Source organism: Equus quagga, chromosome 6 (genome assembly GCF_021613505.1).
Source record: "Equus quagga isolate Etosha38 chromosome 6, UCLA_HA_Equagga_1.0, whole genome shotgun sequence".
NCBI classification, from domain to species: Eukaryota; Metazoa; Chordata; class Mammalia; order Perissodactyla; family Equidae; genus Equus; species Equus quagga.
The window spans coordinates 101,111,024-101,125,486 of record NC_060272.1 but is presented as its reverse complement, the minus strand read 5'-3'; the positions used below and the strand labels follow the sequence as shown (position 1 = coordinate 101,125,486).

The 14,463-nt window shown below is 40.7% G+C and overlaps 1 protein-coding gene across 1 annotated transcript in view; it reads right to left on the bottom strand.

Moving 5' to 3' along the window:
• The window catches only part of TRPM3 (transient receptor potential cation channel subfamily M member 3), a 273,663-nt gene that overhangs the window by 83,256 nt on the left and 175,944 nt on the right, over positions 1-14,463 (bottom strand). Inside the window, exons 14-16 of the mRNA XM_046663892.1 lie at positions 11,402-11,452; positions 2,822-2,962; positions 60-89 (exon numbers count right to left, since the gene is read on the bottom strand). Coding sequence (XP_046519848.1) covers positions 60-89; positions 2,822-2,962; positions 11,402-11,452 — 222 coding nt within the window. The remainder of the gene's footprint in view (positions 1-59; positions 90-2,821; positions 2,963-11,401; positions 11,453-14,463) is intronic.

The following is a 14,463-nucleotide window of genomic DNA, read 5'->3' as shown; positions in this document are numbered from 1 at the left end:
AAAAAATGTGTAATAAAGAAAATAAATAATTGACACTAAGAATTTGAGCAAACACTTACCTCCATTCCCAGCAGCTTCAAGGCTTTGGGCTGTTAAAAAAAAATGTTATGTGCAAAGTTAGATCTTTCTTTACAGAGGTAAGAAAAAATCCTACTATGTTTTAAACAAGTAATGGAACAAATCTATTGTACCACATAACATCTATTCATTTCACTACACAAAGCCCCACAGGGCAATGTATTTGTAGAAAGTCTAAGAGAATTAGGGATTTAGTGATTTTCCTGAAACACAGAGGATTAGGAAACTGGAGAAGCATAATGAGATTGCCCAAGGGCAGAGCCAGCAGGTTTATAATCTCTTTTGTGGACCAAGATTACTTCCATCTTCCTAGAACCATCCTGCTTGCCTGACTTCTCTATGACATCAAGCCCTTGGGTGAGCAAAACGTTCAATCAAACCATCAGATGTTTCTCAAGCCTCTGAAAGACCTCTATTATCTAGAGACTTGGGATATTATTTAGGAACAGGTTTAGATGCTTCATACTGACCATCTCTCCATGTTGCTGCTCAGTAGAGCAAAGGTGAGTGGGGCCAGAGGGGTATGTGCTGATGGTGGCAAAAGGCTCTCAATGCTCAAGTGTCAGCATATAACAGCAGCATCATTGGTCATGCTGGGAATGTGCAAAACAGGCACAGATCAAGACGGAGAGAGAAGGTAACTCAGCAAATTACAGCCCCTGACTTATATTTATCAAGGGGAGATACAAAATTACATCTCAAGGGTCAGGAATTCCAATTCTATGTTTTAAGTATTACAGAATGGTTGGGTGCCATCTTGAAAGTTATTTGAGTACACAGTTAGGTTACAGCACTTACAGTTCCTCCAAATTTTATTTGACCATTCAAGTAGGAGTAACTTGAACCTTGTCTCTCTCTCTTTCTTTCTCTTTTAGCTTCTAAAATGACCACTAGTTGAAATTTGTGTGATTTTGTGTTCTTATTTATACTTTTTGGTGTTTTCAAAGTTCTAGCATCACAAAATACTTTCATAATCAAAAGATAAGCTTTGTTAAAAATAAAAATCATGTCCACCACCAGCTAGTGCAGCAGTTTTCAAAATGTGGTCCATGGACCACGTGACTCTTCCAGGGAGGTCTGTGAAGTCAAAGCCATTTTCATAAAAATACTAAGATGTTATTTGGTTTTGACACTGTGTGAACTTTTGCACTAATGGTGCAAAAGTAATGGTGAGTAAAACTTCTGGGTGCCTTAGTCAGAATGAAGGCAGTGGTACCAAACTTTATTAGTTGTCATTAGATTTCATTGTTATGCACTTGAAGTTTTAAAAAAATAAAGCCAGTTTCACTCAAGAATGTCCTTCATGAGGCCTAAAAAATTATTAACTTTATTAGATCTCTACCCTTGATAATACAAATGTCTTTTTACTATTCTGAGGGATGAAATGGGACATATACCTCTGTTACATACTGAACTATGATGAGTTGTCCTGAGGAAAAACACTTATGTGTCCGTTTGGATTGAATCATGGCCACTTTGTTCCAAGGACTCTACTTGAAGGAAAGACTGGCAGACAAGTTATGGTTATTCAGACTTGGATCTTGGCAGACATTATTGGAAATGAACAAAGTGGGACTGTCATTTCAAGGAAAACAACTGACCATATTGGTTGTCAATCACAAAATTCAAACTTTCGGGCAAAAATTAGAATTTTGGAAAACTTGTCCTCCACCACCCCATGATCTTGACAGTTTTTCAGTACTTAAAGTCTTTTCTGATGAGATTAGAGGTGATAATGATTGTGAGTTTTTGAAATTGTATAATGAAATGTGTCAACATTTGGAAGATCTGCATAACTCAACATGTTACCATGTACCAGTATGGTACAGTATAATAATGTACTAGCATTTTACAATCTACGATGTTACAAGATCCATACAAAGTGCAAGATATGGTTTTAATGTAACAAAATATAACAGTATGAAAAGTTCATTGAGGCGGTTTCAGATTTCACATTGCAACTAATCTTTAAGAAATTGCCACTTGTTGAATTTTGATGTAGTATCAAAAAATAATATGTACAACTATCTGTAAAGATTATTAGAATACTCCTTTCTTTTTTTGGATATATTTGTCATATTCGTCACATATTTGTGTGAGGTCAGATTTTCTTCATATACTTCAACCAAAACAGCATCTCACAAAAGGGTGAATGCAGAAGTAGACATGAGAATCTAGCTGTCTTCTGTTAAAGCAGACATTACAGAAATTTGCAAAAAATGTAAAACGTTGCTACTCAATTTTTGTTTTTGAAAATAGTTATTTTTCACAAACCTTTATATTCACATGTAATGGGTTTCTTATGGCTATCTTAAAATGAATAAATATTTTTAAAGTCAATTTTTAATTTCTGATATGATAAATGTTGATAGAACTCATATAGATAAAAGGTTTTTGGTGTCCTCAATAATTCTTAAAGGTATAAACAGATCCCAAGATCAAAAACCTTAAAAACTGCTGAGGTAGATAATAAGATTAATTGGAATATCATTATCAGCCTCTGATCACTAAGGCTGCCTCTTAGTGCCAGTTTCTGATTTGAACTGGACCTAGTGAGGAAAAGATACGCGCGTATCACCCAATACGTTCCTTTTTTTAAAAAATGGATTTGATGGCGGCAGGAAGAGGCGGGGCAGTCGCCTTCTCATCTCATCTCCTCCTTGGAGACAAGGAAGTCACACCCCAAATCCCTCGCACCCCAGTCCCCAGGAATCCACGAAACGGAACCCGCTACAAGCCTCACCCTCTTGGGGCCGAAGAGGTTGTGGTATAGCGTCCGGAAGCGCTTGCGGGTGTAGTTGCAGCGGTAGGCGCCGCCCATCAGGTACTCGATCACCAGGCCGATGTCGATCAGGCTGATTCTGTAGTCCGGGGGCAGGTTCCCCTACCAGGGAAGAACGAAACAAACAAACAAACAAATCCAGAAGACAGCGTGGTTTACTAAGGATTCTATTCCATGGGTTCTGTAACTATTTTAGAGTAAAAAAAAGATAATTGAAAAAGAAACATATGAATGTATTATTATGCTGGTTAATTGATTCACCTTAAAATAGATCCAACCGAAACCTGGGTATTCTCGCTTGGAAAGAAGACATAAGTTAAATAAGAAGATGCAGTAATCGTCGGCAATAACAGAAAATCAAAATATTTATTCAAGTCTTCAGCTGGGGAGAAAAAAACACCAGTGTAGCAGAAAGAAACACAAGGCTAGACATGGCAAGTGCTATCGCTCCCAGCCCCTAGGAACTGGGTTCCCCGGATGTCCCCCGTGGAACCCCCTCGGACCCCCTCGCTGCTCTGCCCCTGACCCAGGCCTGTGAGTACCGTCTTGCCGATCGTTTATCTCTTCACACTCACTAAATGAAGACTCCTTCCAGAAGATGGCTGTTATTACCAGGGTCTGCAGTGGGTGCGATATGCTTTAGAGCTCAGTGTCCTTTATACAAAATCTCTATCACCAATTTTAAAAATTGGCACCTTTTTCATGAAAGGAGAGCGGGATGGATGTCAGGATGAAGTCATTTGTGAACATCCCTTGTGTTTAAAGAGAAGGGGGAGGAGTCAGAGAAGAAATTTTATTAGTGGAATATTTATTTTCCCAGAATTAAGGAGGTTTTTCAGATTTTCTTTCAAAGAAAATAGTGCTTCGTAAAGACCTAGAATTATGGTGTATCTTTTAGCTGTTTGCCGTATATAGATGCAAAAACAGAAGAGTTTTTATGATGATCTACTCATTACTGGTTTCTGCTTCAAGAAGAAGCTCTGTAGGGTCTAAGGAAAATCCTTGCTCTGTTAGGTCGAGGAAGAATTAGTCCCACTGTGGGAAATTCTGAGCGCACAGCGAGTTCCAAAGGTCGTGATTGATTGCCTCTCACCGTCTGCTTCAGCTCCTTAAGGAAAGCGCCTGCTCCATACCAGGAGTGGCGGGGGTACCGCACCATGTAGGAAACCTGGTGCACTGTGTCCTTGGATATATTTTGGAGAGGCATGAGGGCCTTGTCCACATTTGTCCTTAATGGAGGACATGGCAGGATGCTGTATGAGATTTCTGCCACTTCACAGAAGTGGCTCCTAGCATTAGTGGTGGTTCTCTAACTTGGGTGGCATCAGAATCACCTGGGGAATTTGGTGACAGTACAAAGGCCTGGACCCTGTTCTGCTTCAGTGTTTGGGCCTCTATGCGCTTTATCAGCTCTCCAGGCAATTCCGATATACACCAACGTCTGTTGACCTGCGGGTCTACTAAGTAAGGTGGGGTTACGCCACAGCTCAGGAAATGCATAGTGTATAAAGGTAATCACGATATTAGGGAATTAGCTCAAGTTGTTTTGCTAAACTGAGGATAGGTTTCCAGTTATCCTTACTCAGCTTTATCTATGCTCAATGGCATCCATTCGAAGGGTTTGGGATTCAGGGTTAGAGGTGGCCCACTGCATCCTACCATCAAACCGATAGCTTTATATTTTTAATTGTTTTATTTATCTTTGTGTTCCCAGTGCCTTTTATAGTCCTGGTGTATGGTAGGCATTCAGAATGTTTTTTGTTGTTGTTGAAAATGTGAATGAGTAAAACAGTAAAATTAATTGATGTGGTTGGGATGAAGTCTCAGTTTGGGAATTTTCAATATTATGTTCTCAGTCACAGAACTAACTAGCTACAGGCTGAGTCACCCCGGGAGAGCCCTAGTTCGCTGTGGAAGTTTGATTTGCAACGAGTATGGCTATATTCTCAAAGGAGTAGGCATGAAGGGACAGCAATTGCAGCCCCAGCCTCAAGCGTATGAGACCCCAGTGCTGCTCTTAGACTTCCTTGCTGTCCCCAGACTTACTTCCCAGCCCCGTCTCTCAGGTTCTACCTTTCCCTTGGCTTGGGGCACAAGGCCAACTTGGGGATCTAATTTGAGTTGTGGAGCAAAATGGGACTGCGTGAAGGGCCTCATATCTGAAGTGTGAGCACTTTGAGGCACAGAACCCCTCCCCTCCTTGACCGTAGCCCATCAGAACCCAATCTGAGATCCATTTCATTAGCTGAATTGTCCCTTCACAGGAAGGGTCTCTACTCTCCTCCCCACCTGTCTCTGAATTTTGAAATCTCCTTTGTTTAAAGATTATCTCATCAATCCAGCTGAATCGCCAAATTAAGCTATCCTCAGGCTAAGACCAATTGTCTGACTTCTTTATGCAAAGTGTGGCAAAAATATAAAAAAGGGAACTTAGAGAAAGTTTTATTTTAAGATAGTAACTTTTCATATATTGTCCTTTCCATAGACATTAAACTGAGTTTAAAAATACTACTCATGCAACCACTTTTCTTCATTATCTTGGAACAGGTCAATAAGGGGCAGTTTCTGTACCATCTGCTCTACCAGACCATTAGGCAAGGCTGTTATTTAAAGAGTAGAAGATCTCCTGAGCAGGGGCATGCCTGGGTCAGCTACATCTCATCTACACTTGGCCCCTGTAAGGATGACCTCCAGAGGACGCCCACCCCATCTCTCATTTTCCTTGGCTCTGTGAGGCAGGCAGGCAGGCTAAAGAAGACTGGCTATGAGTCAGCTGCCCGGAACTTCTGTCTGTCCTTCTCAAATTGGCTTCTTTCCCTCAAGGCCTCAGTTTTCTTCCTAATAAAAGGGGTTGAACTCCATGTATGGTCTGTACTGCTCAAGTACCAGGTTTTGGAAAAATCCCCAAAGGATTTATTGTAATGCAATTGAAAGGCAATCATAGCAGGGCTATGAATTTGTGTCAATTTTTAATCTTGTAAGAATTTTCTGAATTTAAAACGTGGGTAATAGTGAGCTTAATACCTACATATTTTCTTTGGAGAAACCTATGTGTGAGCATCAGTTTGAATTCTAAGAACGAGAACCAGTATTGCCGAAGACTACTACTGAATGGCGATAGTTATGCTTTTGAGGTGTCTGTAAATGTGGGGTTGTCAGGGAAGTGATAATAGTAAAATTCAAAATACTAAATAAACATTTAAGACGGGCAAATAAAATATTTTTGCAAAAGACTATTCATAAAGGGCTGTTAGGTTTATATACTACCAAAAAAGGTGCTGGGATCTTCTTTTTCTAGAAGCTTATCATATAAAGCTTGATTATTACAGAGTGACGGAGTGATTGATGTATGATCTGGTCTGAGGCAGGAGAAAGGATTTGGTTACCGCTCTGGGTTTTACCCAGCGTTGAGTGCAAGGAACTGGCTTGCATTCTGTGTGACCACAAGGGGGCGATGTTCACCTAGCCGAAGCCCCTGAGGGCTCTTCCCTCACCTGTGTTTACCTGCCTGTTCTATCTGTACTAAGGCGATGTAAGGAATACACAGCCGACTGGAGGATTTGGGGATAAGGAGAGAGTCAGATGCTCTTGTTGAAGCGATATCTGGAGGAGGGAAAGCTTACTTTACCAAATAATGTGTTTGAACTCAGCCTGTAAGACTGCTTACATCTGTTGCTTTCCAGAGGTTTTTGGAGCAGAGAAATTCAGGGAAATTGGTTTTACAATTTTTCCTAGGAAGAGTGGACACCTTAGGGGAAGAAGAAGTAGATTTCATAAAATTAATAAAATTGGGTACACTTTAGGCCTCTTGGGAGGACTGTGTCCTGGGTGGACTCTGAAGGGGATGGCAGCCTTGGTGCATGTTTGAGGTGCTGGGCTGATGGCCTTGATCATCTGTGACCTGCACATGTCACTGATGTGCAGAGAACAGCCAGCAACATGACCCGCCATGGAAATAGCACTGGGCTGAACTGTGGTCCTGGCTGTGTGCCCCTTGTGGCCCTGGACAGGTCACCTCCTTTCTCCGTACTTCAGTCCATGCTCTGAAAACAGGCAATCTGGACACAGTTATTGCTAAGGTCCTATTACTGCAGGTCCAATTGTAGGATCACTACCTGGCAGGCTGCTCTTTCTCTGCTGCCAGGTCACTGGGCAAGGACCCCCGTCCACAGCTCCCAGGGTTGATGTAATTTCCAATAATCCCCTGGGGTTTGGCTAGTGGAGATGGGGACTCAGAGACAAGGGATGGTAAAGGAACAGACAGGGATGGGGGTGTGCTCATCACATCCGCTTTCTCTGGAAAGAGCAGAGAAAGTGAACGGCACCTCACATACCAACAGGTAATGACCAAAAACCTTCTGGAGGAGTCTTCCTTCTCTTGCGTCCTTTTCAAATAGGACGTCAGAAACGATACTGGAGGAACATTCATTCTGCCTGCTGTTCCTCTCATTTCCCCCCTCCCCTTTTTGGTAATTACTTTGGTAATTGGTAAAGCCTGAACACTTAGTTCCGATTTCATGCCTTAACAACACATGGCAAGCCACATGATTCAAATCATTTGATCCACAGCATAAAATAGGCTTGGATCTATAGGTAGGTACAACTGACAACTTGAAAACTTTGTTTCCTTTTCTCATGCTATGAGCTGCTACTCTCGAGCTAAATTTTAATCCATGCCATGCCTAAGGATGTCTTTTAATTTAAAGAACAGTTTAAATTCACTTATTACATCTCCTCTAAATGTTCTCTGTTTTCAGATGTCGGCTCATGATATGATTATCAGATTTCAGCTGTTGAGGAAACCTTTTTTTTTCTTTGAAGCTCGTAACAAGCCTTCAAAATAAGGTTGTTTCCTTCTGATGTATGTGAGCTGTAAAATGATTGCTGGTTGTCAGGTTTAGCAAGGGAGAGTAGGGAAAAGACCATCCTGGTGAGAATTCACGGGAGAAGAGGACTTCCCCCGAGGTTTGGCATGGTGGTAGACTGGGCAATCAGTCCTTAAAAAAATAAGAAGCCTTTGCAAATTTGCTTGAATTTAGCAGACGGGATTATGAAAATGTCCTTTCTATACCCAAAGTGTGTCTGAAATGCTTTTTTTCTTTTCATTCTGCAAAGCTCTGGGTCTTGATTCCCATGTAAGTGAGCTTTAAATTATCATCATTTCACCGCTACTTCTATATAATACTCAAATACCACCCTCCTTGGATGGGGAGGGGTAGTCTAGGTATCTGAGGTATTAGCACATTTAAGAAAGAAAAACTACTACTTTAAAACATACAGAGGCACAGATTGAGCAGACAGCTACTAAAATGGCAAGTTAGATCCACGGAGAAGCAGACAGACTCGAGCCGCTCTGGTTTAATGCGAGAGCATTGGTGCATCCAATGGATTTATGCATGGAAACAGTTCAGGGAGTGCGGTTGGCTTGTATTGCTTTAAATTTCTGATTGATGCTGAATAGCAACTCCTTTACCCCATTGCTCCTAGATTGTTCCCTTGATATAAACAATTTGAGATTTTGGAATTAGCTTGGGAGCAGTTTTCCACGTTCAGTTCTGTTGGTTTCAAAGGCTAGCTGGACTCAGAGATGTCAGGCTGGGCAACTTACGAGGGTCTGACCATTCCTAAATGCATTCTCTGGGTTCATAAGAGTTATTTATATTTAATTTTACATGCATCTGATTAAACACTATGTTTAAGGTCCAGAACTGTGTTCCTTAACTTATGAACGGCATCTTGTATCAAGACTTATCACTGATTAATTTTTTGCCACAGATTAAATCAATTAATATGTACGTAAAGTCCTGTAATCATAAAGCACAAAGCACATGCTAATTATTATTATGTTCCTGAATTTTGAAAATTGCTTCAACTGACCAAGATTTTCTTAGCATTTTAAACGTAGTTTTTGTAGACTTTGTACATGTAATTGGCCTAAATTGCTGGAAGTTATCTGGAACCATCTGAGGAAGATGTACACCAACATTAATTTCTCTCTCAGTCACTGCTTAAAAAACATAAGCAAAACCCCTCATTTTCAGCTCTCTTCGTCCATATAACATAAAATGTAGACAGTCCCAGCTCCTTTGGCTGCATTGCTATTCTTTCTCACTCTCCAATAGTCAGACGCTCACCTCTGTCATAGAAATAAACGGAGTCTGTGCTTCCTGCTGCTGTTTCTTCCCAGGGGAGGAAACTAAACTCAGCCTTCTCGTCCCTCCCCACCTTATTGGTAAAAGGATAAATCGTTCCTAAGCCAGTTCAGTCCTATCCTGGGCGATCCGTTATCATTTATTCCAGTCACTAAATTATTAGTCAGTAAATGAATCCTTATGTAACTATCTTCTTGCTCCAGTATTTGGATCACACTTAAAAGAAAAATAAAACTGCTCCTCACTAATACTCCTTCTTCCCAAATTCTTACCCTCCTCTTCTTTCTTGTTAGTCTCTATTATTTTTGAGTTACATCTTTAGCTAAGAAGTTTTTTTTAAAAAACCCCTACCTTAAAAATATCTACATGGCTTCTAATACAAGCAAAGTGAGTAAATGTAAGAGGCAGGTAAAGGGATCAGAAAAGAGACAATGGTACTGCAGAGCAGAATCCTACGAGGAAGAGACCTAAGAGAGGAATTTTGATCTTTACACTCAGTGAAATCGAACTGCAAAAGTCCCTTTGAAAATCAGGCCAGACACTGAGACACTGGGTGATGGAGGTGGATGGGCGGCTTGGATTGGCCGGTCGCTGGCATGAGGGACCAACGTGTGGCTGTTTCCGCACAGATGCTCACAGTTCCTTCAGCGACACCGACTAGCTTCGGGTGAGGCTGATAATATTTATTGTTTTTGAAAAACTCAAGACATTTTATTGAACACGAGCAACAAATGACCTGACACAGAGTACATGTTGGATGTGTACACTTAATCTTCCGAGATACTTGCCCTGTTTAGTTTCCAGGCAATTTTAAGCCAGGATAAATTAAACAAAATTGGAAGAACTGAGGGAAAGAGAAAAGGGTTTTGCTGAGGGCAGGTGTGCTTATGGCTGGAAGTGGGGCAGACTAAGGAAAGATGGGATCTTGGTAAATGATTGTGGGGTCGGACGTACAGATTGCACAGCATCTGCTTCCCTTGCTTTGAAAGAGCTACAGGCTTCACTCACTCACACAGATGAAAAATCCTTTGTTCAGGTTGTGTGGAGATGGGAGGAAAGTTTCAAAGGGTCAAAAGAAGGAGGGTTTTTTTCTTTGTATCCGTTACTCATTACTAGCAAAGGTCCAGCTGGCTAATAAGAACATTATAAGCTGCCCCAGGGCCTTTGCTTGACCTTTCAAAGGAAAAATTTAACAAGTGGCTACAGAAAACTTGAAGCCAATGTTCTAGCCAATGACTTCCTACAAGAGGATGGAACTGTACTCTATTTTTGATCTCACTTGGTAGCTTTCTCCGAGTATATTCTGTGGACTCTGGTGAGGAATTGCTACACATCGGTAGGTGTGGATACCTGTGTGTCTGTGTGCCTACGTGTACATGCACATGTGTATCGGGTGGGGGAAGTGCCACCATCTATTTTATCTTTTGGAGTTAAAACATCACTTTCTGGGATCGCTGTCAAGGTTTTGGAACCGAAGTAACCTCTGAAAGAGACTATATGGGGCAAGAAGACAAGCACTTGGTTAAGATTAAACACAAGCTTCATGTGCCTCTCTCTTTTCATCTATAAATGGGAATAACACTATATGATAATAAAATAATAATTCTACTTTATAGAATAGTAGTAAAGATGAAATGAGCTGAGACGTATAGAAAGCTTAGATTAGTGTCACGCACCTAGTCATCACTGAATCTTAGTACTATCATTTTATTATTAACCAAAGGACCTGAGTTCTAATCCCAGCTCTTCACTAACCTCTTAATATAGTTCGCACCTCCTTGTATTTCATCCTCCTCCTCTGTAAAATGGGAATAAATCTACATGATCCAAACCTACTGGCTTTTTTTCCCCCTATCGAATTAGACGATGAATGTGAAAAAGTATACTGGAAAAAATAAAGTGTTAGCAGGATGGAATGCACATATGTGTTTTAGCTGCTGCTGCTCTGAGAACTTTTTGAGCTGTGTTTACTCCACCCTGTATAATGCCAGACGTGACAGTGACACATTGCATCAGGAGCTGGTAAGTAAAGATACCTCCTATGGTCAGTTGGACAGATGGAAACTGGCTCCCCAAACAGTGAGGGCCTATGAAAAATACAGATAATGGCATAAATCCACACGGCATGGGAGAAAGCCTAGAGTTCCACTATCCAAAAGCAGTATGTCCAATGAAAGCATCCCCACCACGGAGACTGGAGGTAGACCCGCAGCTGCGTCGTAAGCAGAGACGTCAGAGTGAGAAGACAGACACACAGGCTGTGTCCTGAAATGAGGGGGGTCTGGCGGGGGCAGGAATATTCCGGCAGCTCATGCAAAACAGAGGCGCTTTCTAATCACAGGAAGCAGTCAAGACAGGGCCTCCGACCTGCGGTCGAGAGGGTTCTTACCTTTTTGACATCCCTGACCAAGTGGTACAATGTGTTTGAGGGCCCATGTCTCTGAAAACAATAAAGAAGAATCAAATGGTTTTGCTAGTCAAGGGGCTCTCATTGGCAAGGCAGGAAGGATCTGGAAGGAAGGGTTCTGGCTGGTGGAGGGGCAGTTCGTTAAGGTGAACCTTGTTGTAGTTGCTCAGTTGTACTCATCTTTTCTAAACAAACACACTGGCAGATGTTTGGATTGTGGTTCCTCAAGAAAAGCCCTTGGAGGTTCCAGGATCAAACTGTATCAAGGAGGTCATCAACGGTCTTGACAGCTGGGCCAAAACACGTCTTAAAAGGCTCGTTGTGCAGCAGGGGGAGACAAAGGGGTCAATTTACTGTGTTGGAAAGAAATATGCTTTGGCACATTGCCAATCCCAACTGGTTTGTTACCCATAATGAATGAGAAATTGTGTAAAGCAAGGGTTGGCAAACTTTTTCTGTAAATAGCCAGGTAGTCAACATTTTAGACTTTGTGGACCATCCAGTATTCATCGTAACTGTTCTACTCTGCTGTTGTGCAAAAGCAGCCAGAAACAATACATCAACAAATGAGCTTGCCTGTGTTTCAATAAAACTTTACTTTTGGACACTGAAAGAGAGTCAAATTTCAAATAAATTCAGCATGTCACAAAATATCATCCTTCTTTTGATTATTTTCAACCATTAGAAACTGTAAAAAACCATTCTTAGCTTGCAGGCCATACAAAAACAGGCACCAGGCTGGATTTGGCCCTTGGAAGTGGATGGTAGTTTGCTAAAATCTGGTCTAAAGAAAAAGCCACAGGCTATTTGGGAAAAAGAGAGCCTTGGGGACCAGATGTATGTTTGTTTAAGGTAAGAATAAACTGAAATGGCTTGCTATCCTATTGTCTTTTAGGAATAGAAATGCTAGATAAAATATAGGATGCCCAGTTAAATTTGCGTTCCAGACAGACAATGAATAATGTCTAATATAAATATGTCCCATGCAATATTTGGGGTATCCTTATACTAAAGATTATTTGTTGTTTATCTGAATTCAGATTTAACTGGGCATCCTGTATTTTTATTTGCTCACTAAGGGACCCTATTGGAGGATCTCAATGATGGCAAATCCTTCAGCACGGTTGGAAGACTCTCAGGGACTGAGACAATGCCTGTGGCTGCCTCAGCTACCTGCCCATTCCATGAACTTTTTCCACTGAGGGATGCAGTATTGTGTGGGGATTATACAAGCAGACTCGAGTCCGATGTGTGGCTCTGCGCCTGGCTCTGCTGCTGACCAGCTGTGACCAGGGGCAAGCTACTTAACTGTGACTCAGTCTTAGCATCTCTAAAATGAGGAAAATAATACCACTTATCTGATAGGGTTTTTGTGAGGATTAAATGATGAAATGCTTATAAAGCTAGGAAAGCAGTGCTTAGCACTCAGTAAATGTCAGCTATTACTATTCCTGAGGCCGTTCACGGTCCCATCATCCTTCTCAACAGAGTTCTCCAGGGAACCATCTCACATTGATTGGAGTGAGGAAATTTATTGGCCTGTCTTGATCTAGAACTTTCCTACTTACTTCTTTCCAATCCTTGGAATAAATCACTCTACTCCCTTGATTCTCTGATTCACAAGCAAGTCATTCAACTCTGTGTTTTATTTTATGTACTTATTTTACTGAAAACCTCACTATTCTTTTTTTGGTCAGCTTTAGTGAGACATAATTGACATAGAACATCGTGTAAGTTTAAGGTGTACAATGCGATGAGGTCATAGTTGTATATATTGTGAAATGTTTATCACGATAAGGTTAGTTAACGCATCCTTCACCTCACATAATTACCCTTTTGTTGTTGCTGTGTTGAGAAAATTAAAGCTCTACTCTCGTAGCAGCATTCAAGCTTACAATACAGTAATGTTAGCTACAGTCACCAAGCTGTTCATTAGATCTCTGGAACTTACTCATCTTATAACTGAAACTTTGTAGCCTTGGCCAATGTCTCTTCATTTCCCCGACCCCTCAGCCCCCAATTTTTTGAAGAACCTCCACATTGTTTTTTATATTTGTCTCCCTTGTCAAATATTAGTTGACCATGTATGTGTGGGTTTACTGTGAGCTCTCGATTCTGTTCCATTGGTCTATGTATCTTTTTTTATACCAGCACCATACTGTTTTGATGACTATAGCTTTGTGATATAGTTTGAAATCAGGAAGTGTGATGCCTCCAGCTTTGCTCATTTTAAGATTGCTTTGGCTATTTAGGGTCTTCCGTGGTTTCATGTGAATTTTAGGATTGTTTTTTCTATTTCTGTGAAAAATGCCATTGAAATTTTGAAAGCGATGGCATTGAATCTATAGATGGCTTTGAGTACTATAGACATTTTAGCAATATTAACACTTCTAATTCATGAACATGGGGCATCTTTCCATTTATTTGTCTTTTTCAATTTCTTTCATCAATGTCTTATAGTTTTCGGTGTATAGATCCTTTCACTTATTTGGTTAAATTTATTCTTAGGTATTGTTTTTGATGCTATTGTAAATGGGATTGTTTTCTTTATTTCTTTTTCAGATAGTTCATTGTTAGTGTATAGAAATGCAACTGACTTTTGTATGTTGATTTTGTATCCTGAAACTTTACTGAATTAGTTTATTAGTGGTAACAGTTTTTTGGTGGCGTCTTTAGGATTTTCTATATACAAGAGTACGTTACCAGAAAACCTCTTTCTTTCCAATTTGGATGCCTTTTATTTCCTGCTCTTGCCTAACTGCTCTGGTGAGGACTTCCAGCGCAATGTTGAATAGGAGTGGTGAGAGTGGGCACCATTGTCTTAGTCCTGATCTTAGAGGGAAAGCCTTCAGCTTTCACCACATGAGTATGATGTTAGCTGTGGGCTTGTCGTATGTGGCCTTTATTATGTAGAGGTGTGCTCCTTCTGTACACAGCTGTTGAGAGTTTTGACCATGAAATGATATTGAATTTTGTCAAATGCTTTTTCTGCATCTATCGAGATGATCATATGACTTTTGTCTTTCATTCTATTAATGCACTGT